This window comes from Panthera pardus, unplaced genomic scaffold (assembly GCF_024362965.1).
Source record: "Panthera pardus isolate Hobbes unplaced genomic scaffold, ASM2436296v1 HiC_scaffold_22, whole genome shotgun sequence".
NCBI lineage: Eukaryota > Metazoa > Chordata > Mammalia > Carnivora > Felidae > Panthera > Panthera pardus.
The window spans coordinates 52,539,765-52,565,184 of record NW_026526788.1 but is presented as its reverse complement, the minus strand read 5'-3'; the positions used below and the strand labels follow the sequence as shown (position 1 = coordinate 52,565,184).

General features: G+C 36.4%; 1 protein-coding gene across 5 annotated transcripts in view; it reads right to left on the bottom strand.

The window, feature by feature from the left end:
* EXOC6 (exocyst complex component 6) overlaps nt 1-25,420 on the bottom strand; it is a 224,344-nt gene that overhangs the window by 72,113 nt on the left and 126,811 nt on the right. For 3 of the 5 annotated variants that reach the window (XM_019445097.2, XM_019445095.2, XM_019445101.2), the window contains one exon: nt 6,849-7,028. The exons of 1 other annotated variant lie outside the window; for it this stretch is intronic. In XM_019445097.2, the coding sequence (XP_019300642.1) occupies nt 6,849-7,028 (180 nt within the window). Of the gene's footprint in view, nt 1-6,848; nt 7,029-17,122; nt 21,902-25,420 lie in introns of those variants that run through there. One more of the 5 variants, XM_019445102.2, reaches the window with a different exon arrangement.

Below are 25,420 nucleotides of genomic sequence, written 5' to 3'. Positions count from 1 at the left end.
GCGTCCGACTTCAGCTCAGGTCACGATCTCGCGGTCTGCGGGTTCGAGCCCCGCGTCGGGCTCTGGCCTGATGGCTAGGAGCCTGGAGCCTGCTTCGGATTCTGTGTTTCCCTCTCTCTCTGCCCCTCCCCCATTCATGCTGTGTCTCTCTCTGTCTGAAAAATAAATAAATGTTAAAAAAAATTAAAAAAAAAATTTTTTTTTTTGATGTTTATTTATTTTTGACAGAGTGAGAGACAGAGCATGAGCAGGGGAGGGGCAGAGAGAGAGGGAGACACAGAATCCGAAGCAGGCTCCAGGCTCTGAGCTGTCAGCACAAAGCCCGATGCAGGGCTCGATCTCATGAACCTTGAGATCATGACCTGAGCTGAACCGACTGAGCCACCCAGGCGCCCCGATTTTTAAAAATATTTATTTACTTATTTATTTTGAGAGAGAGAGCGTGAGTGAGTATAAGTGGGGGAGGGGCAGAGAGGGGAAGAGACAGGGAGCGAGAGAGGGAGAGAGAGAATCCCAAGCAGGCTCTGTGCTGTCAGTGACAGTACGGAGCCTGATGCAGGGCTCGATCCCATGAACTGTTAGATCATGACCTGAGCGGAAATCAATAGTTGCACACTTCATCAACTTAGCCACCCAGGTGTCCTGATTTTTAAAGTTAGATACTATCCATTTCTGTCCAAATCATATATCTTCATTTATTATTGGATATATATTTGTTTTTCACTTAAAGAAACCATAATATGTTTCAAAATTATATATGGAAATAAAAATGCATGTTAAAAAGTTAGTGGCACCAGATACATTTAGTAGGGAGGGAGACTATGGCCCTACACATAAAAAATTTACAAAGGATACTAAATTAGGCTGTCAATAAAACACTTATGGCCTATGGCTGGAAGCAATCAATTAAGTGAAGGGAAAAACCCTTCAAAGTAAACAATTAAAAAGGGAAATATTTTTAAAGGGAACTAGATGGGGGAAGTAGATACAGAATTTAAAGATCGAATAACATTTCCTGTCCTGAAAGTAGTTCCTACTATAATATTTTTAATTTTATTTTTGAACATACATACTCTGATTTATTTCTTGAGTTAAAAGTAAATCATTTTTCTTTGGCAATGTGATTTTAAAATCTATACCATATTTAGTGCTATGCTGGTAAATGTTTAACAACAATTCTCTGGGAAAAAAGCCTTCATTAATAAGATTTGCTGATTTCCACAGTCTAACTACTCCTACCTACGGCTACCAATGTGATGTCACTGAATGCACAGTTAGGCAGAATTGTGCACGATAGGCTTTCATAATATGTATTGCCCACCACTATTTTAAAGCCATTTTCTCCCAGTAGAAAGGCATCTCTAATCTTAGAGTAAGAGATATGGGGAAATGATTCTATTAACAGATATTCTTTTTATAAACAGTTTTTTAGGCATCTATTCTGTAATAAAGATGCCAAACTCATTATTCCTAGCAATCATGTCTATTTTTTTTATCATTTGTCACAAGACTTATATTAATGCATTAAACCAAAAGTTAAGCATATTTGAAAGCAAAGAAACATATATCTTTCTTGGAAGAAAAACTGGTATTTACAATTCAAACAGAAACAAGATCAGTTTATTTAAGAACTTTAGAGTGGTAGCAAATAAAAGCAGAGAAAACTACATTATGGCTAAAGATAAAATGGAATTCTGAGAAAGGAAGAAATATGAGAAAACTGATCATTCATGATCTTCCATTTACTTCTACTATAAAAGATAACCATTTGTTAGCATAAAATTTGGGTAAATTGGGCCCCTTTGCAAATACACATATGAAGAAATTAAAGAGTCATTACCATTCATACATATCCTTTAGTGGTTGTAAATCCATAAAATTATCTTTATTGAAACAAACACATGACTATTAGCATTTATGAAGAAAGTAAATGTTTGTTGTTCTTTCTAGAAGCAGACCAGTGCTGGGTTTTTCGGTAGTACACTCACGGTAAAATGTTAGTGAATTCCATTGGCAGTCTTCATGAACAGTAACTACGTTTGTTCAAGTTGCTTAACAACCTTTTCTATTTACATATGTGTAAGTGGTGAATGAATGTTTAAAAGCTTCTTAAAATTCCTTTGGTTTTAAGTTTTCTAGCTAATATAAAATCTTACTTTAAAAAAACAAAACTTACTTATAAATCAGACTTAAACTAAGTCTCATAATTGCATAGAAGAAAATGACTTGTATAATACATGCCAAAATGTTAACAGTGGTTATCCTTTGACAAGATAACAGGTAATTTTTATTTCTTCTATACTTAGATGTATTTTCTATTGTCAGGAAAAAAATATGAGAAATAAGGGTTATTTACATATCTGAAATACTATGAATATTAATATTATTTTAGGGATTAAATTTTAGATTCCAAGAATATTAATCTAGGGATGAAATAACATTTTCTTCACAGAGTAATGAGACTTCACTGGCATCTGTTAGTCATTATAAGCAGTGCACTCAACTTATACTTATTTATTCATATCAATACACTTTATAGTGAATATCTTTCACAATCAAATTTTTTAATGGCTATATAATGCAAAAGTATAGAATTCAGAGCTAAATAATATCAAGCTAAAAATGTAGGCATAAATACAACACACAAAAAAGTAAAGTACATTAAAATGAAACTAGTACTACAAAGGGCCTTAAAACAGTAACAGAGGAAGAAAAAAGAAAACAAAACTAACATTATTAATAGTACTTACTTTATGCCAAGAACCCTGCCAGGCGACTTTTTTACATACTATTTTAATTCATCCTATCTATGACAGTCCTATGGGAAAATGAATTATACCATTTTACGAAGGTAAAAGGTTTAGAGGTTAAGCAACTTGCCAGGATTCTGGAAATAGTAAATTATAAATCTAAGGTTCAAGCAGAAGTCATGCTAACTCTAGAGCCCATCCTATGCTCTCCCCACTTCAGCAACCTGGACCCCAAGAATGATAAAAGATAAATGGGTTTTGATTTAATTGAGTCATAAAAAGGCAATTTCCCTTGAGGCAGATAATATATTTAACAGGGCAGCTTAACATTTTGGGTAATGGGGTAATATTAGTCATTACTGCAAATACTGCCTATTTAGCTTGTTGTCAATTTCTATGGTCAGCAGAGAGCTGATGAATAAGTATTTTCATATGGAAGCATATTAAATTACTTTACTCTTCCCTCTCTTGCATAGACCTGTACTGGCTGAAACAGTGCAAGTGAAGAGACATAGGTAAGGGAAGTAATATACCAATTCTCTCACTCATCCAACCCTAGAAATAAGAAGTGCCTACAGTGAATATTATTGCTGGTCTTCCAAATCCTACACCTTTCTATTGCTACCATAATGTAGTTAAAAAGTGAAAATAACAAAAAGTTCTTTCCCTGGGCTCCAACAAAACCATTATTATCCATTAATTTCTATTGTTCTCATATCTTGTGAGCAGACAACAAAATTGTACTGGTTGGATAATAACTTTTTGGAACCGTTGGAATCTTTCCCAGGAATGTGGTTAGTAACTGGACATCATGATTACCTGTGATTGAGAAAATATTCTTTTACAACAATGGCAGAGACTGACAAAAACTAAATACACAATGACACTAAAAGTGGAGCTTTTAAACTAAGTGTTCTGTCTTAGGTATTTTTTAGGGTTGTGCAGTCAAAGAATCAGCTTCATCCCACAGCATCAACTTTTGTGTCTAATTATTTGCACTAATAGCCAATACTTGCACCATCTGAAAGAGTGATCCTTGGTCTCACAGCTCGCGTTGACTCTAACTCACTGCGTTGACCCTGAACAATGTCAAGCTAGGATAGTTAGGGCACATGGCCACTCTCCATGTCTGTGAGTGGGATAGCTACTTCTGTTAAAGCTGACTGATTTGGGACTAAATGTGATAAATAATCTTCTGAAGCTTGAGAATTGAAGGAGTCCAGAATGGGCCTCTCTATCAGGGTCCAAGTGTAACCTGAAACTAAGGAATTCTTTTCAGCCTAAAGCATTCAAACAAAAATGGTAGCTTACACAACTATGTTGCTTAGAAAAACAATACATTTAATAATACTGCTTCTGATCTTTGCTTAAAAGAAGACAAGACAGTCAAATATTTTATACAATTTCAGTATTTCAGGGAATATACTAAGCAATAATAAAATTATCAACTCTAGCTAAAACTTAGTATAGTAAATAATTTAATATTTTTGCTTTGGAATTATGTTTTTAGTTTATTGCTTGAATAAGCATATACTGTTGTCACATCCATTTTCTCTTTTCTTAGCTGTGAAATACAATTTCCTATTTATCTGATCATGTCCTATACTTATTATTGTATTTGTTGGTCTGCACTGTACAGCAGCTTATTTCCTTTACAGGAAAACCGATGTTAAATAACATAAAAATCCAAAATGGCATATGAAGAATCCCCTAAAACTATACAAAATATCATAATAGATTACATGAGCGATCTAGTTAGTCCAAGAAGATCTGTCTCTCTCAGTGTTACTACAGTACAAGAAAGCAGCCTTTCCCTCCAGATGTTAGCCTCCTGAAGTGAGATATTTGCCCCAACCATTTCTAACATATAACCTCTCTTAATCTTCTCAATTTATGCACAAAATTCCTACCCATCATGTTGTGCCAAGCTGTGAAAGATATTGCAACATAAAAATATGATGTGTATGTATCTGTGTACATGTGCGTGCACACAGATCTGTTTACTTTTGTACACTGCTTTTGGCTAGAAACATGGAGATGGATGCTGGCAACGTGAATTCAAATTAATTCAACAATTATTTAAAATATACTACATGAGGAACATTTTCTTAGAAATTAGATGAAACAAGAATTAAACATATATACAGGTTCCCTTTTTCAACACAAAGAGAGCAGTTAGGAATATAATATAATCCCTGGGTAAGCTTCTAAAATCTCTTTGGCACAGATCCACTATTAAAATCTCTTTAGGAAATTCTTCTATTTATTTTTTAGCAACACCTGCCTTCAACTATTCTAAATGGTCCTCTGGAGCAACTCGCAATGGAAAGTCAAAAAATTAGGAGAGTAACTTTTTTTTTTTTCCATTTTAAACAGGAGAGATGGGCGGAGGCTGTTGGGGAGGCTTGAGATTAAGTATTTTTGTGTTCAGCTACACCTCCTTTCTTTTTTCTTTCTTTCTTTCTTTCTTTCTTTCTTTCTTTCTTTCTTTCTTTCTTACCAGGTGGGGTTTTTTTCTTGTGTTCAGCTACATTTTATTGTGAAATAAAAAGGTCAACAATTTTTTTTTCTATTTTATTTGTAAAAGAATTACTCCACTCATGTTTTAATAGTTCTATTATTTCTGAATACACCTAATGAAAAGCATGTTCATCCCAAGATAACACCTCTTTGGTCTTTGCATTCCTCATCTGAAGAATCCAATGCTTCAGCCTATTCAAACCCAAACATCCCTGTAATTTATATATATATTTTTAATGTTTCATCAATAGATTGCTCAAAATGTAGATGCATTATTACTATGTATCAGGATAGAACAATGTTCCAGCTTTACTCCTCATCTCTGGCCTAAAAACACCTAATAATTTCTTGGCTTTTCTAACTGGAAAAGTCATTGATTATACTGACTTTAATGAGAACTACCCCTATTAAGAGTTTATTTCAAGATGCTCAACGTTGCTCCTCATCAGGGAAATACAAATCAAAACCACACTCAGATATCACCTCACTCCAGTCAGAGTGGCCAAAATGAACAAATCAGGAGACTATAGATGCTGGAGAGGATGTGGAGAAACGGGAACCCTCTTGCACTGTTGGTGGGAATGCAAATTGGTGCAGCCACTCTGGAAAACAGTGTGGAGGTCCCTCAAAAAATTAAAAATAGACCTACCCTATGACCCAGCAATAGCACTGCTAGGAATTTACCCAAGGGATACAGGAGTACAGATGCATAGGGGCACCTGTATCCCAATGTTTATAGCAGCACTCTCAACAATAGCCAAATTATGGAAAGAGCCTAAATGTCCATCAACTGATGAATGGATAAAGAAATTGTGGTTTACATACACAATGGAGTACTACGTGGCAATGAGAAAGAATGAAATACGGCCTTTTGTAGCAACGTGGATGGAACTGGAGAGTGTGATGCTAAGTGAAATAAGCCATACAGAGAAAGACAGATACCATATGTTTTCACTCTTATGTGGATCCCGAGAAACTTAATAGAAACCCATGGGGGAGGGGAAGGAAAAAAAAAAAAAAAAAAGAGGTTAGAGTGGGAGAGAGCCAAAGCATAAGAGACTCTTAAAAACTGAGAACAAACTGAGGGTTGATGGGGGGTGGGAGGGAGAGGAGGGTGGATGATGGGTATTGAGGAGGGCACTTTTTGGGATGAGCACCGGGTGTTGTATGGAAACCAATCTGACAATAAATTTCTTATATTGAAAATAAAATAAAATAAAATAAAATTTGCATACATTAAAGTTCAAAAAATAAATAAATAAAATAAAATAAAATTCATTACACTGGAGAAAAAAAAAGAGTTTATTTCAATTTAAGTCTAAACCGAATTTCAGGGTTTTGTTTTGGTTTTGGTAGAAACAAAGTTGTAGTTATTTTGGCTGAAAGTAAAATAAATTAAAACTTCAAACAATTGGCTAGGTTATTAGAATTCTTCACAAATAGACATGTAATAATGGAAAGAAAATATTCAAGTCATGAAGTTGGTTTGAGCCAGTAAATCTCAAATTAAGATTAAATTCTACATATATTTTAGTAAGCAAAATTATAATACAATTTTCTGGGATTTTTCATACTTACAGGTAAATGAGTAAACACTTGAAAGATGCTTCTTAAAAAATTAATAAGATCCATTAAATAACCACTAGCTCTTCCATCTGGCTCAGACATTGTCCAGTCATAATCAGCAAGCTGAACAAATTCATCAATTTTTTGATTAAGTTTGGTATATATTTCTCCTTCTGCTGCATGTCGGGCATCCTGATAAGGGATAAAGTAACAAAAACAAAAAGTTATAGAAGCAGATAATTTAAAAACCTTTCTTGGGTGCCTGGGTGGCTCAGTTGGTTAAGCATCCAACTTCGGTTCAGGTCATGATCTCATGGTTTACGAGTTTGAGCCCCACATCGGGCTCTGCACTGACAGTGCTGAGCCTGCTTGGAATTCTCTCTCTCTCTCTGTCTCTCTTTGCCCCTCCCCCACTCTTGTTCTCTCAAAAGAAATAAACTTAAAAACAAGTGTTCTCAAAATTCTAAAATTTATTTTATATTTTCTTTGATCTAATATTTTAGTCATTTATTCAAAATCCAAGAAAATTGTTAGTTTTTTGGCTGGCAGTAGTCTATTTGACTGACATCACTTTTTCCCCCCAACCTCCTTTATGGGGTAGGATAATTTATGAGTTATTAATCCTGAACTGTTCTCACAGCTTTAAGAAGACTCACAGGAGAGACAGAAGTTTAAAAACAGAAGTTGTCAAGGACACAGAAGACCACCTCTGTCCACTGACTGAGAAGAATAAAGTTGGATGGTAACAGAAGAAATGGAATAGTTTCTGGTGTCTTAAGTTCAAGAGGAAAAAAAGAAAAGAGAAGAAAGAGATAGTTAACTTCTCAGAGGAGGAGAAAAGAAAGGAGGAGAGTGATGCAAAAACACCAGAGTAAAGATCTCCAAACAGTCTCTCCTCCATAAAAGCAACAAGAAAACTTGCAAAAATAGTCAAAATCAACTTTTCCAGGACTCTGGAAATTAATTTAAACCTTGCAGTAATCCAAATAGTGTTTATTCAAGAAAAACAGCTTGGTAAGAAAAGGAGCATTGCAGGGTTTTAATGTGCCCTTATTTCCATTCTTCTTCCCCTACTTTAGTTTCACAGTATCCTTGAAAATCAACATCCTACAACTATGGTAAAAAACAGTAGCCTGACAGCCATCAAAGGGAACAGGATGGGCTTGGAGCTCCTTCAAAACCACATTCCTGGAGAATTATCATTATTTCAACTACCTGATGGTTTCCTGGAAGACCCCACTTACAGGGATGTCTTTCTTTGATTTAAATTGGGGCTTGTCCAGTGCATAAAGCCTTTTCTCTGGGGACATTTGTTGAAAACAATTAAAGGTAATTGTTGAATATGGCATATGCCTGAAGGAATGGATAACAGGGCACACAGTCAACTAACTTTAGCTTAAAAGGAAAACCTGGGGAATGAGATATACATAGATGACTTTGAAAGGCTCTTACATATTCCTGGGAATCTACAAGGCTATGTACACATGTAGGGCTATGCACAAGCTCAGAAAAGACCTGAGAAGGCTCTAAGCTCTCATTTATGACTGACCTTGAAGCTCTGTACAAGCATGAAGTAAAGGCTAACGTAGAGTTGTCAAATGCCTGAGTGTTGAAGGTATGCCCCAGTACCTACATAGAGTTCTTCAGCAAAGACTGGGAAACTTATTGGTTCTAGGCTTTTCAGGAAATCTGTGTCCAGTCATTAGTTGGTCACTAAGCTAACCAAGCAGAGACTTCAGTGGCCACAGAGGAGAAAGAATAGAGACTTTATAGAATTAATTCAGAAAAGTCACAACCAACCAGCCAACCAACCAACTTTGGGAAGAGAGGAGAATCAGATTTTCAGAATTGCCACAATATATTATTTAAGTGTCCTGTTTTCAACAAATTTATGTCACGCAAAGTAACAAGAAAGTATGACTCATATACAGGGGGAAAAAAAGCAATCAACAGAAACTCTTAGTGAGAAGGCCCAGTCATTGAACTTTTAAGACAAAGACCTTAATTCTGCTATTTAAAATATGTCCAAAGGACTATAGGAAACCACATCTAAAGAACTAAAGGAAAATACTGCAATGCCTCACAAAATATAATGTAAGTAAAAAGGCAGAATTTTTTTAAATAGAAATTCTGGGGGTGCTGGGTGGCTAAATCAGTTGAGCCTCTGACTCTTGATTTCAGCTCAGGTCATGATCCCAGGGTCATGGGATTGAGCCTTGCATCAAGCTCCATGCTGAGCGTGGAGCCTGTTAAAGATGCTTTCTTTCTCTTTCTCTCTCTCTCTCTCTCTCTTTCCCTCTGCCCCCTCCCCTGCTCACACTCTTGCTCTCTCTCTCAAAGAAAAAACAATTTTTTTTTAAAAATAGAGGGTCCATCAGTTAAGCATCCCACTCCTGATTTCAACTTGGGTCGTTATCTTACCATTCCTGTGTTCAAACCCGGCATGGCGCTCCATACTGACAGTGCAGAGCCTACTTGGGATTCTCTCTCTCCTCTCTCTGCCCATCCCCTGCTTGTGCTCTCTCTCTCACTCAAAATAAATAAACTTTAAAAAAATAGAAATTCTGCAGCTGAAAAGTACAATAAGTGAAATGAAAAAATTACTACAGGGGTTCTACAGATTTGGCAGGCAGAAGAAAAGGATTAGATTAACAATATAAACCAACTAAATCTAACAGACATCTATAGAATATCCCACTCAAAAACAGCAGAGCATGAATTACTCTCAAGTTCACATGGGATGCTATCCAGAATAGGGCATATGTCAGGTCATAAGGCAAGCCTTAAAAGGACTGAAATCATACAAAGTATGTATTCTAACCACAATGGAATAAAATTAGAAATCAGTAATAGAAGGACATTTGGAAAATTCACAGATATTGGAAATTAAACAACAGACTAAAATAAATAACCAATAGGTCAAAGCAGAAATCATGATCAAATTAAGAAAACATTTTGAGATAAAAAAAACAAAAACACAATACCAAAACTTATGGGAGGCAATGAAAGCAGTGCTAAGAGAAACTGTTACAGTATACATGCCTATATTATAAAAGAAAAAGAACTCAAATCAATAACCTAAACTTTCACCTTAAAAAACTAGAAAAAGAAGAAATGGTAGTTGTGGGTTCTCATTCAGAAAACAGCACTCTGATAGAGGCCACAGATTAGGCACTGTGGCCTTTGAACCATAGCAAAAGATCCCCATGTCTATGCGTTTCTTTTAAAGGCTCATACAGACTTAGGGAACATCTTGTAAGTTAAAAGTTAAAACTAGATGGATCTCTGCCTTTCCCTCAGTTTTTGTTTTGTTTTGTTTGTTTGTTTTTGAACTGCACAAGGCCCTGGAATACTTTTTACAAAAAGGTGAACAACTTATCACTCTGAACAGTAAAGCATGAGGGACAATGTCATATTTCTGACAAAACTAATACCTATTTAGATTTCTTAATTTTTTAAAATGTTTATTTACGTTTGAGAGACACACGAGAGAGACAGAGTGTGAGCAGGCGAGGGGCAGAGAGAGAGGGAGACACAGAATCCGAAGCAGGCTCCAGGCTCCGAGCTGTCAGCACAGAGCCCAACGCGGGGCTCGAACTCACAAACCGTGAGATCATGACCTGAGTGAAGTCAGACGCTTAACCAACTAAGCCACCCAGGCGCCCCCCCATTTAGATTTCTGACTGATACTTCAGTATCACTAACCATTAGTAGTCACATATTATGTTTGTGTAGAGTTTAATCTAGTTTACATTTTATATCATGCCTATGAATAAGATCACTATAAAGACACTGAGATGAGTATCTCACAACTCAGGGAGAGATACAATACTGTAGTTCTCCCCTTATTCACGGTTTCACTTCCGGTGGTTTCAGTTAGCCATAGTCAACAACAGTCTGGAAGCAGATGATCCTCCTGACCTTTCCCCAGATGGTCAACAGCAGCCGAATGCTATGTCAACAACGCCTACATCATTCACCTTACTCCATGTCATCACATCGGCATTTTATCATTTCACATCATCACAAAAAGAAAGGGGAGTACAGTACAATAAGGTATTTTGAGAGAGAGACAGACAGACCGACCATATTCATATAACTTTTGTCGTAGTACACTTATAATTGTTCTATTTTATTATTAGGTATCGTTAATTTTTTTTTTTTCCAACGTTTTTTATTTATTTTTGGGACAGAGAGAGACAGAGCATGAACCGGGGAGGGGCAGAGAGAGAGGGAGACACAGAATCAGAAACAGGCTCCAGGCTCCGAGCCATCAGCCCAGAGCCTGACGCGGGGCTCGAACTCACGGACCGCGAGATCGTGACCTGGCTGAAGTCGGACGCTTAACCGACTGCGCCACCCAGGCGCCCCGGTATCGTTAATTTTTTACTGTGCCTGATTTATAAGTTAAACTTTATCAGAGCTAGGTATGTATTGGAGAAAACAATATAAATAGGGTTTAGTACTATCCGAGGTTTCAGGAATCCACTGGGGATGGATTGGACATACCCCTGAGGATAAGCGGGGGTGGGGGGGGGGTAACTGTGTAACAAAACATGACTAATGCTATATTATAGGTTTAGCAAAGTATCCTGAGGAAATAGCTACTACTTATTTGATAAAAAGCTTGACGGAGATAGTATGTCATTTGAGCTGCAACTTTAAAAAATATAATCAGAAACCCTCACTAAGTATTTTAGTTTGTGCGCCTTAAGAAATTTTCAGAACAGTGTACAAAATGGTAAACATGAACAACCAAAATGTGCCATTTTCATATTTTAAAATGCTTTTTTGCCTCCCTTTCCAATTTTCACAACGTCTAACCACTCACTACTCACTGCAACATTGGGCTGATAAAACCCAACTACTAGTAGACGTCTTTCCATCGGTGTGCCTGTTTTCACAGTAGGACTGGAACGGGAATTCCAAGAAAGATTTTTCTTCTCTCCCCACTCACATTAATATGCATTAATTAATTGCATTAGCCACAGCAACAATATACATCTCTTTAACCTAACAGCATTAGGAGGAGATATCCAAGATAGCAAATGCCTACAGCCCACAAAGCTATGCCACAACACGTTTTATTGATATCATTTAAATGTCAATGTCTCGAAGCAATGTAAATGTTTATTTACCACTTTGCATTTTGCCTCAGTGTTCAAAATCAGCCCCCTCTATTTCATGTCTCACTACCTTTACTGAATCTAAGCAGATGAATATCAATCATTATAGAGCTGAAGTGAGACCATTATTCTAGAAGTCATCCACATAAGGGGGGCCTAAAACTGAAAACTGTATTAATTATCCTGTAATACCCATTTCCCTTATATCCCAAAGCAAAGACAATTTGAAGTCTGATTGCTCCTAACCTCTACTATACCTATCTGTACTCAAATAGCTCTATGTGATTTTTCTTGCTTTTCTGGGATGTCTCCAACATAGGCAGAAAGAGAAAGAGCTGACAAAATTCTAAAAACCAGTATCAAGAGACTCCTCTCCCCCAAACTCGCAGAGCTAAAGTACTTGGTGAAACTTTACACATTTTTAAATAGCTGTTCCTTTAAAATTCTAATTTCAACCTAATTTTTTTAGTATTTTTAAAAATTAAGCTTATTTATTTATTTTGAGAGAGACAGGAGGAGGGACTGGAGAGGCAGAGAGAGAGAAAATCCCAAGGTGGCTCAGCACTGTCTGGGCAGAATCTGATGGGGGGTGGGAGAGCTCGAACAAGAGAACTGCGAGATCATGACCTGAGCCAAAATCAAGACTGGGATTTAAAATCAATGATATACTAGGGGCGCATGGGTGGCTCAGTTGGTTAAGTATCTGACTTTGGCTTAGGTCATAATCTCATGGCTTGTGAGTTCAAGTCCCACGTCGGGGTTCAGCACAGAGCCTGGAGCCTGCTTCAGATTCTGCGTCTCCCTCTCTCTCTGCCCCTCCCCTCCTTATGCCCTCTCTCAAAAATAAATAAACATTTAGAAAATTTATATTTAAAATCAATGATATACTGAGGTGCCTGAGTAGCTCAGTCGGTTAAGCGTTGGACTCTTGATTTCAGCTCAGGTCATGATCTCACAGTTCATGAGTTTGAGCCCCACATGGAGCTCTGTTCTGAAAGTGTGGATCTTGCTTGGGATTCTCTCCTCCTGTCTCTCTGGCCCTCCCCTGCTTATACTCTCTCTCTTTCAAAATAAACATTAAAAAATTTTTTTAATTAAAAAAAATCAATGGTATACTTTTAAAAAGTTTATTTATTTATTGAGTATTTATTTATTTACATAATCTCTACACCCAACGTGGGACTCAAATGCATGACCCCAAGATCAAGAGTTGCATGTTCTTCCAACAAAGCCAGCCAGGTACCCCAATGATATACTTCTTAATTACCCTTTTTACTATACAGGATTTTATTAAAAGAATATTATTTCACATTTTCCTGGATTTTTTAAAGCAATTTGGGACAATTAAAACATTAACCAAAAGTTGAGATGGAGAGAGGAACCAAATATCTAGAAATCTTGAAGTCATGAGGAAAACAAACACAGTATTTATGTGAAGAAAGAAAAATTATAAAAATGATGAAACCATTCACATTATAATGGAATTAATTTATTACAAGTATATGCTTTCTGGATAAAGTGATTCGAAGCCCACTAATTTTCTGAAAAGGAACTAAGAAAAATAAATAAACCACAAATGTATTTATTACTTTTTGTTGTTATTATCTGGAGTTCTGCTAGTTACAGCTGATCATTGAACCACATGAGTTTAAACTGCATGGGTCCACTTATATATGAAATTTTTTCAATAAATACTCATACAGTACTGTAAATGTATTTTCTCTTCCTTATGATTTTATCATTTTCTCTTCCCTTACTTTATTGTAAAGATACAGTATATAATACATATACAAAGTATGTGTTAGTTGACTGTTATCATTAAAGCTTTCTGTTAACAGTAGGCTGTTAGTAAAGTTTGGGGAAAGTCAAAAGTTACATCGATTTTTGGAGTGCCTGACTGGACTGCCTCAGTCAGTAGAGCATGCAACTGTTGATCCTGGGGTCATGAGTCCAAACCCCACCTTGGGTGTAGAGCTTACTTAAATAAAGAAGTTATACATGGATTTTTAACTGCAGGGGGTCGGGGGGAGGAGTCAGCGTCCCTAACTCCCAACACTGTTGAAGGGTCAAATGTAATCTATTTTTCTGAGATGATACCAAGCAAAGGTACTACTTTTCTCATAAACTATCCAAGCCAAGATAACTTTTCTCAACATAATAAATGTAATTTGGGGCATTTAAAAAAATGTATATTTTTAAAAGTTTATTAGTACTTTCCACAGTTTATAACAGCAAACAAAGAAATCTAAGGCAGTAGGTGGCTGTGCTGTGTGAAAGAAAAGTTTCAGACAGTAGTCCTAGGCAGGAACATGTTTTAAATTCAACACCTGAAAGAACCTTGCTAAGAGCTAAGGATTCTCCTTATAATCCAGGCAAATATAGTCATCAGAAAACATACATACATGAACCGCATGAACTGACTCACTACATTTTATTTTCAAAGAACGAAGAGCAAGCAAAGAAACAAAGTTTTCACTGCATCTCTTCCTGTACTTATACACAAGAATATACACAAGAATACACTAAATTATTTGATAAGATATTTCTAAAAAAGATTTCTAATTTTAATTTAGAGACTATTAAGAAAATTAGTTTGGACCTCCTGGTTAAGTTCTACTACAGCTGAAACCAAAATATTCTCAATCCTTAAGACTCCACCAGAAAGACAGGAACATATCAACTAACTCCTAAATTAAATTTTTAAAGATTTAACTTAGGGGCACCTGGGTGGTTCAGTCAACTGAACATCTCACTTTTGATTTCGGTTAAGCCCGGTGTCAGGCTCTGCACTCACAGCACAAAGACTGTTGGGGATTTTCTCTGTCTCAGCCTCTCCCCTGCTCACAAACACTCTCTCTCTCTCTCTCTCTCTCTCTCAAAAATAAATAAACTTAAAAAAAAAAATTTAGGGGCCCCTGGGTGGCTCAGTCTGTTAAGCATCCGACTCTTGTTGGTTTTAGCTCAGGTCATGATTTCATTGTTGGTGAGTTCCAGCCCCATGTGGGGCTCTGCACTGACAGCGGCAGGACTGCTTGGGATTCTCTCTCCCTTGCTCTCTGTCCCTCCCCCGCATGCATGCACATTCTTTCTCTGTCAAAAATAAATAAATAAACATTAACAAAAAGACAGCTTATAAACAAAACAATTAACTCTTCTGCTTGTTAAAGAAACAGTGCCCTCTGGAGGCAAAAGTCCCACACAATTTGAGAACTATTTTTCATTTCAATATATAAGAATTAAATGATATCATACGATCAGTGGTTCTCAACCACAGGTGTGCAACAGAACTACCTAAGGAACTTTTTAAAATCAACACATGCACAAACTCCAGCCAAGTCCTCTTGGAACATGAGCATGTGTGTTTTACATAAAAATTAAGTAGTAATAGCTAAACATTTTAGGAAACATCTATGATTTACTATCATCCACTCCCCCTTCTTTGGAACTATCTCCAAACATATTTTGGAAAATCACTCTGCCCCCTTTCACAGCTCTATCTGGTCTAGATCGGACTGAACCTATATCTAGCTTCAAGTATGAATCCTGATGAATTTAGATGAATTAGCAATTATCACCCTCTTACCCAAAAGGTGTTACATAGCACCTCATAGAGGGAACCACTCACTCTTCCTTTAGATGATAGAGCATGAGGATCTAAGGATTGGAACTGTGACTGAGCAGCCATTTTGTTACTAGAAGGAGAGAGCCTACAGCTGCTGAGGCACCACATGTAGTCGGACAATGAGGCCAAAACTGCATAAAGCGGAGCTGAAAGAAGGACACACCAACTGGGTTCCTGGTGACATCTGCTGAGCAGCAGGCTTCAGCTTCACATGAAATCTTCCCTATTCTGGGATTTCCAGTCACATTTAGCTAATAATTTCTCTTCATCATTTAAGGCAGCTTGAGTTGGTTTTTCTGTCAGTTCTTGTCAATTTTCTGTTAACAGCCTGACTAATACAAGTATCTTATTTAAAACATTTTATTCAACATTCTAAAAAAAAAAAAAAAGGTTACACTTAATATTACTCATTCAGAACAAGGGAAACCTTTCTTGGCATTTTTCTGAGCCTTAAAAAAATTTAAGCCAGAGATATAGTTGGAACTGTCAAAATGAAAGCGCTATGCTCGCTGGCTAATGTCTTCCTGCTCTAGTTCAAGATGATGATGCTCCAATAATCTATGATCTTGATCTAGAAATATTAGTAGCATATACCATCCAATTCATTAGCCACTTTCACTACTGCCACTGCAGAGGGGAAAAACAGATACAACTAAACATGGAACCCTACTAATTAGTTATGACAGGGAAGGGCTGTGATTGGGATAGTAAAAAAGAAATAAATCTAAGATAACTACAGGTTTTCCAGGAAAGGAAGCAAATGGTACTACCACTGTAAAAAATTAGATAGGCAGAAAGAAAAGCCAATTTAAGAAATTATGATTTTTTTATTTGGGTATTTTATTTTAAAAAAAATTTTAATGTTCATTATTTATTTTTGAGAGAGAGAGGTAAGACAGAGCATGAGCAGGGGAGGGGCACAGAGAGCAGGAGACACAGAATCTGAAGCAGGCTCCAGGCTCTGAGCTGTCAGCACAGAACCCCATGCAGGGCTCAAACCCACAAACCGTGAGATCATGACCTGAACTAAAGTCGCCTGCTTAACCAACTGAGCCACCCAGGCGCCCCTATTTAGATATTTTGGATGTCAGTGTGATAATCAGGGAAAATTTTTTTATTTTCATATTTGGCACCTAAAATCAATCGAAAAACAAAAAATGATTGCTTGCTTATATACTTCAAATTAATTTAGTGAAATGGCTACTTTTCACCAGATTTTTTTCATTATACTATATTACTATGATTAAAAAACAAAAGTTGTTGATTTTAGGATATATATTGTACCTTATACTCATGCAAATCATACACCTCCACTTGATAAATAACACTCTGGGTTAAAAAAAGCTTCAGATCTGCTCCATAACTGACTAAGAAGTCAAATATAAAAAGCCAAGGAAAACTTACATTAATTAGAAGACCTCAAGTTTTCATAAAGTTCTGGAAATCTCTAATAATTTGTCTTCATAAAAGAACACAGTAACATAAAGAATTAACCAGGGATTCATAATCTCATAGTTCTAAAGTCAGCAAGTCACAAACAATATACTGTATATTCCCTTAGAAGTACAGGTTACTGTAGGAGTTATAGTTAATTATGCCAAAACAATTTCTATGGAGCAAATCCAAAGAATTTCTTAGAGTAACCAGAGTTAGATATGTAAGCTGAAGCTTACATTAGCCTTTGCACAGAAAGCTATGGCCCAGATGAGGGATAAAGAAGCTGAAAACAGAAATTTAAGGAAACTGATCCTGACTGCTTCTAGAATAAATTATATTTTCCCCCAGAATAAACATTCAAAACACAATGAAACCAAAGCCAAGTTTTAAATAAACTATGCATGCTTATTAACATAAAACGAATAAATATAATTTTACATTCATTCTTCTGAGTCACTGTATTTTAAGTTCAGTATCTTTGAACTTTCTGATCTTGAGCTTTCTAGTTTCTGTGAATGGTTTTCCTTTTTAAGTTTATTTACTTAGAGAGAGAGAGAGAAAGAAAGCAGGTGCAGGGGAGGGGCAGAGAGAGAAGAGACAGAATCCTAAGCAGGCTCCACGGAGCCAGTGCAGAGCCTGATGTGAGGCTTGATCCCACAAACCGCGAGATGGTGACCTGAGTCGAAGTTGGACACTTAACCAACTGAGCCACCCAGGGGCCCCTCTGTGAATGGGTTTATACCAGTTCCTGCCTTCCCTCATCTCTTCTGATTGCAAATGTCTTCAAGATCCAGGCAGGTAACATGAATGAAAATGTCAGGCAAGGTGACTGTGGCAGGCAGGATGATTATAAAGCAGGAATCTCATCTAAAGGTATTCAAATTCACAACTCTATAAAACCAAATCAAATATGTCTACAGGACCAAATTTATCTACTTATTATATATACACTGTAATTATTTTTTGTAGTTATTTGCCCTTTTAAATTAACAAATTCTAGTAGTTAAGAACCAACCCAATTCAGCAGCTAGCACAGTACAACAGAAATATATTTTTGCTCAGTAAACATCATTTAATATAGCCTGCCAGGCCAAAACTATGTATAAGTTTAGAAAAAACTTCCAAGCAATTATCACTTTGTTCATAAGAACGTGTTTGGGGATACAATAAAAGCCTTATTATCTGAACTCTTAGCTTAGACAGGACAAAATCTTTCATTTCTTATTCCTCATCAAAGTAGTCTGTCCTAGAAAATCCTAATTCCTTATTCGGCCATTTCACTTCCAGCGATATGCAGAAAAGGGTGATATATGCATACTTCATTTTATTGCACTTCGCAAATAATGCAATTTTTACAAATTGAAGGTTTGTGACAACCCTGCATCAAGCTAAGTCTAACCACACCATTTTTCCAACAGCATTTGCTCATTCTGTCACATGATGATAATTCTCCCAATATTCAAAACTCTCATTACTATTCTATTTGTTATGTGATCTTTGATGTTACTATGTAAGTGTTCTGGGCACCAAAAATGGCCTGCATATAGGTCAGAAATCTTTTTTTTTTTTTTTTTTTTTTGAGAGGGAGAGCACACGCTAGTAGGGAAGGGGCAGGAGGGAGGAGGACAGAAGATCCAAAGTGGGCTTTGTGCTGACAGCATGAGCGGTCAACCATGAGATCATGACCTGAGCCAGTCGGATGCTTAACTGACTGAGCCTCCCAGGTGCTCCAGAAAAACATGCTCTTCCTTTTCTTGTCCTACTGAACTAAGTAGGACTCCCATATGATGTTGAAAAGGAATGGTGAGAGGGAACATCCTTGCCTTGTTCCTTAGTGGGAAAGCTTCAAATTTCTCACCATTAAGTATAATGTTAGCTGTAGGATTTTGTATTCTTTATCAAGTTAAGAGAAGTTCTTCTCTATTCCTAGTTTATTGAAAGTTTTTCTCATGAATGGGTGTTGAATTTTGTCAAATACTTTTTCTGCATCTATTGATATGATAATTTGTTTTCTTTAGCTTGCTGATGTGATGGATTATATCAGCTGGTTTTAAACAACTTTTTATTGTAGTTGACAAACAATGTTACATTAATTTCAGGGGTATAACAGTGATTTGACAAGCTTATATATTATGCTATGTTCACCAGAGTATGGCTACCATCTGTCACCATACAATGCTACTACAATACCACTGGCTATATTCCCTATGCTGTATTTTTATCCCTGTGATTTATTCATGTATTAACTGGTTTTTAAATGCTGAGCTAGCTTTGCACGTATGGGATAAATCCCACTTGGTCATGATATTGAATTCCTTTTATAAATTGTTGGATTCAATGTGATGATATTGTGTTGAGGACTTTTGCACCTATGCTCACAAGAGTTAGTAGTCTGCAGTTTCTTTTTCTTGTAATGTCTTTGTCTGGTTTTGGTATTAGGGTAATGCTGGCCTCACAGAACGAATTTGAAGTATTCCCTCTGCTCCTATGTGAAAGAGATTATAGAGAACTGGTATAATTTTTTCCTTAAATGTTTGGTAGAATTCATCAGTAAACCCATCTGGGCCTGGCACTCTTCCTGTTTTGGAAGGTTATTAATCATTGATTCAATTTCTTTCATAAATACAGACCTATTCAGATTGTCTATTTCTTCTTGTGTGAGTTTTAGCAGATTGTGTCTTTCAAGAAATTGGTTCATTTCATCTAGGTTATGAAAGCTGTGGACACAGAGTTGTTAATAATCCTTGACTCTCCCTTTCTTCCTTGACTCACATGTTATTTAGAAGTGTGTTGTTTAATCTCCAAATATTTGGGGATTTTCCAGCTTAGCTTTCTGTTATTGTTTCTTATTTAATTCCACTGTGGTCTGAGAGCAGACACTGTATGATTTCTATTCTTTCAAATTTGTTAAGGTGTGTTTTATGGCCTAGAATATGGTTGTCTTGTGAATGTCTCGTGAGCTTGAGAAGAATGTATATTCTGCTGTTGTTCAATGAAGTAGTCTATAGATGTCGATTATATCCATGTGACTGATGGTGTCATGGAGTTCAACTATGTCCTTACTGATTTTGTTTGCTGGATCTGTCCATTTCTGATGGAGGGATGCTGAAGTCTCCAACTATAACAGTGGCCGCATACTCATTCATTTCTCCTTGATGTTCTATCAGTTTTTGCTTGACGTATTTTGACCCTCTGTTCCCAGGCATATGTATACTATTGATTCTTATGTCTTATGGAGAATTGACACCTTTTATTGTGATGTAATGCCTCTCTTTATTCCTGATAACTTTCTTTGTTCTGAAGTCTGCTCTGTATTAATATAACCACCCACTTTTTTGATTAGTGTTAACATGGTCTTTCTCCATCCATTTAATCTATATGTATCTTTATATTTAAAGTGGGTTTTGTAAATAACATATAGTTAGGTCTTGTTTTATTGATCTACTCTGATGATCTCTTTCAATTAATATTTTTAGTCTATTGATGTTTAAAGTGATTATTGATACAGTTGGATTAGTATTTGCCATATTTGTTGTACCTGTTCTTTGTTCCTACTTTTGTGTTCCACTCTTTTTCTGCCTTTTGTGATAGTATTTGAATGATTCCATTTTCTTTCCTTTCTTATCAGTTATGTTTTTTTAAAACTTTTTAGTAGTTGCCCTAGAGTTTCCAATATACATTTATAATTATTCCAAGTCCACTTTCAAATAACACTATTCTTCCTCTTGTACCATTACCGGCATTCATTTCTCTTACATATAAACATATAAGCATACATAATTGAATACACTGTTGTTATCATTCTGAACAAACTCTTATCTATGCAATTAAGAATAAGAAAAATAAAAGTTTTTATTTTACCTTCATTTACACTTTCTCTGATGCTTTTCCTTTCTTTATGTAGGTCTGAGTCTCTGACCTAGATCATTTTCTTTATCTCTGAAGAAGTCATTTTAACATTTCTTGCAAGGCAAGTCTATTGGCAACAAATGTCCTCAATTTTTGTTTGTTTGAAAAAGACTTTCTCCTTCACTTTGGAAGGATAATTTCACAGGATATAAAATTTTAGGCTGGTGGGTGTTTTTCAATACTTTATAAATATTTCATTCCATTCTCTTCTCGCTTGCATGATTTACAATGAGAAGTCAGAAGTAATTCTTATTTTTGTTAACTCTAGGTAAGGTGTTTTTCCCTCTGGCTTCTTTCAAGATTTAAATTAAGATTTAATTTTGTGCAGTTTGAATATGATATGCCTAAGTGTAATATTGGTATTTATCCTGCTTGATGTTCTCTAAGCTTTCTGGATCCATGGTTTAGTGTCTGACATTAGTTTGGGGAAATCCTCAGGCAATACTGCATCAAGTATTGCTTCTATCCCTTTCTCTCTTTTTCTTCTTCTAATATTCCCATTGTGTTTATGTTAGAGCTTCTGTAGTCATCCCACAATTCTTGAATATTCTGTTTAATTTTTTTCAGTATTTCTTTCTCTTTGACTTCCTGTTTTACAAGTTTCTAGTGACATATTCCCAAGCTCAGAGATTCTTTCCTCAGCTGTGTCTACTAATGAGTGCATCAAAGGCATTTTTCATTTCTGTTATGTTGCTTTTGATCTCTAATATTTCTTTTTGTTTCTTAGATTTTCCAGCTCTCTGCTTACATTATCCATCTGTTCTTTTATATTGTCTATGTTATCCATTAAAGCCCTTAGCATATTAATCATAGTTTTTAAATAGATTATTCATCTGATAATTCCAATATCCTGACATATCTGAAACTGGTTCCAATACTTACTCTAGCTCTTCAAACTGTGCTTTTTGCCTTTTAGTCTTCCATGCGCACTTTTTCTTGATAGCTGGACATGATGTACTGGGTGAAAGGAACTGCAATAAATAGGACTTAAGTAATATGGTTGTAAGGTGTGAGGAGAGAGGAAGTGTTCTATAGTTATGATAAAGGTGACAGGTTTGCTTTTAAAAAATTTTTAAGTGTAGTTGACTGGGTCGCAGTCTTTAAGTAAGCTTTGCCCCTTAGCTGTAAACTTTGCAAGTGCTTCTCATTTCTACCCCTTAGGTGGGACAGGATGGCTAGAGCAGGCTGGAGTTGTGTATTTCCCTTCCCCCAATTTGGTTAGGCTCTGATAAAACCCCAATAGTTCAGGCACTGGTACATAGTTTCTTTTGAGGTTAGGTCTGAAGAAGAATAGAATACTTAAGGAACAGAATGGTCTGGTCTATTTCAAAATGGATCCTTTTTCCTCCCCCTGCTGAAAGCACAAGAAGATTATTCTTCGGTCCTCAGTGGGAGAACTTGGTAGAGCTCCAGGAGGTACAACTCACAAAAGTGTGAGCTCCACTATGATTGGGTCCCCCTGGAGTTTTAACTCCGTGACTTGTCCACATTGAACCTCCAGCAATTTGTCAATTACAGTTCAGGTTTCCTAACCCAATACTGGTTCCTAGGGAAGTTTCTGCTCCGTTAAACTGTGGTTCTCTGTATTTTCCTATCTGTCTTTCTCCAATCAAATTGTTGGAGAAAAATTGTTGTTTTTTTAATCAAAAACAATTTACCACTGTCACTTTAACCATAATTCTAAAAATACTCTGCTACAGTCAACCACAGATTTTAAAAAGGCAAATTAGAAAAAGAATCAGAAGCATACTCCTTCCAGGCATTTACAGTTGACATCACCGCCAGGCCTCTTTAGAGTGGCAGGATGGAAAAACTCCCTAGAGCAAAAGTTAAAGAGCTCTGATGCCAGAGAAAAAGAACAAGGCCATTTCTCTACTATACAGATTAAAAAGGTAATGGTATTCCCATTTTCCCCCTCCATTCTGATGCAAATCTTTTCAGGCAGAAGTCTTAAAGTAGCTCTCAGTGTGGGTCCAGGTTAATTTCAAACAGCTGAGGTACTGCTTGAGGGCAGGAACTACTTACTTAACCTCTTTTGTATCACTCACAGATTTACAAAATGAAAGGCATGCTAACAAGAGAGTTTATGTAATATTTCATAAAGTAAGGAAATATGGTAAAAATCAAACACTTTGTGTGTGCATCTGTGCTTTTTGGAGGGGAAACATGGGGATGTGGGTAAAAGAGTTCTTAGGTGCTTATTTCCATAATCATTAGGCAACTAAATAGGAATATATTTGCTAGGGTCACTGGACTGAAAAGAATTAGGCTAAGAGGTTAACTAAGCAATTCATGCTAATGTCTGTAATCAAGACTGTACACTTTAATCAGCTCTGTGAAAGAGGCAACAGACTGACTATTCCCTAGGAATGGAAATTCCCCCTATCTCACTGAATAATTCACTTGATTATTGATTTAATGATTCTCACTATTGAATTGCTTCCTCATATCAGAGTTTAAGTCAGAGTCCTCTTGAAACAGGCAAAAGGTAGAAATGACAACAGCTCTTATTCTCATATCATAAAACAGAAAAGGTTTCCTGAGTTCCATGTGAAAATAAAAAACAAACAACAAAAAAACAAGGATGCTCTACATTTGTGGAGCTGCAATTGATTTCCTGATTTCCAAGAAAATCCAAGGAGTATCCAAGGAGTTGTAGTTTCAACTAAATACCTGTAACTTAAGGGACCAGTGAAATGATGAACCAGAACTAACATTTCTAAACACTTCCTCCCAACAGGCAGATTTTGAAAGTACAGTTCCAAGATCCCTTAATCCAAAAGCATCATGTTCCAGTATCTTTAGTTATTTGACTTATAACTGACAAGAAAATTTGCTTGAAGATCCCTAGTTATACCAGATGTCAAGGCAGTTCACATTTTAATGAAAGTACAGAGTCAGCCTGTTAAATTTAATGTTAACAGTTAAGATGCTTACAATTCCAGTCCTTAGTAAATCTCTTCTTGACAGTGTATGAGTAACACATGGACATAAGGACAGAGAGCAAAAATGAAAAAGAAGAAAGATTGTGTAAAATCTAATATAAAAGAAAAGAATTTGTCTCTGGATTAGAAAAATGCACAAAAACTTGTGGACTTTCTTCCCATACTATGGTACTTATCACACCATATTGTCAAGTGTCTTTTTATAGTTTTTTCTCTTATGAGCTTATCGAGGGCAGGGATACATTTTTATATTCTCAGCACCTAATAGAGTACTCAGAGCACAGATGATGTACAACGAATGGCACCGTGCTAAATATCCCCTTTAAACTTCATAATAATTGTATGAGGTAGGTAACACCTTACTACTCAAATTTTACAGAAAAAAAAAAAAAACCCAGGAAACATTATAATTAAAGAATATGCCCAAAGTCACACAACTGTCTAACTCCAGAGTATATGCCCTTAATTACTGTACTATACTATCTGCATAAATGAATGCCTGTTTTGTCCAATTTCTGTTCAGTTTTAGTAACTAATTTTATCTACTCACTCAGACATCATCTGCATTTGTGCCTTATGTATCAGGATGACTATATGAGCTCAAAATCACCAGAAAAACATAAGATTTGGGGACCAGCCAGATAATTTTAGGAGTGACGAGTCATTTCTAGACTTCACATTTTCAAAGTGTGGTTACAGTTAACATTAGTTATTTCTAAATACAAGAATACTGAATTTTTTTAATGTAAATGACTGTACTATAATTTTAGGAGACAAGCTGGGTAATTTATTTTTTTAATTTAATTTTTTTAAATTTACATCCAAGTTAGTTAGCATATATGGGTAATTTATAATACAGCAAGAGTCGAAACATAAGAACTCTTTAATAAGAAACTTAGAAAGGGCTATGAGGTTAAACTAGCCAGCCTATTTTTTCTTAAATTTTTTTAATGTTTATTTATTTTTGAGAGAGACAGATAGAATGCGAGTGGGCTGGGGCAGAGAGAGAGGGAGGCACAGAATTCGAAGCAGGCTCCAGAGCCTGACAGGGTGCTGGAACTCATGAGCTGTGAGATCATGACCTGAGCCGAAGTCGGCGGCTCAACAGACTGAGCCACCCAGGTGTCCCAGCCAGCCTATTTTAAAGAGAAGAGGGGTGCCTGGGTGGCTCAGTTGGTTAAGTGTCTGACTTTAGCTCAGGTCATGATCTCACAGTTCGTGAGTTTGAGTCCCACATGGGGCTCTGTGCTGACAGCTCAGAGCCTGAAGCCTGCTTGGATTCTGTGTTTCCCCCACCCCCCCTCTCCTGCTAGCACTATCTCTTTCAAAAATAAATAAATATTTTTAAAAATAATAATAAATAAATAAAGAGATCAGGGTCGCCTGGATGCCTCAGTCAGTTAAATGTCCAACTTCTGCTCAGGTCACGATCTCACAGTTCATGTGTCAGGGTGTCTGTGCTGACAGTCCAGAGCCTGGAGCCTGCTTCAGATTCTGTGTGTGTCTCTCTCTCTGTCTCTCTGCCCTTCCCCCACTCACATGCTG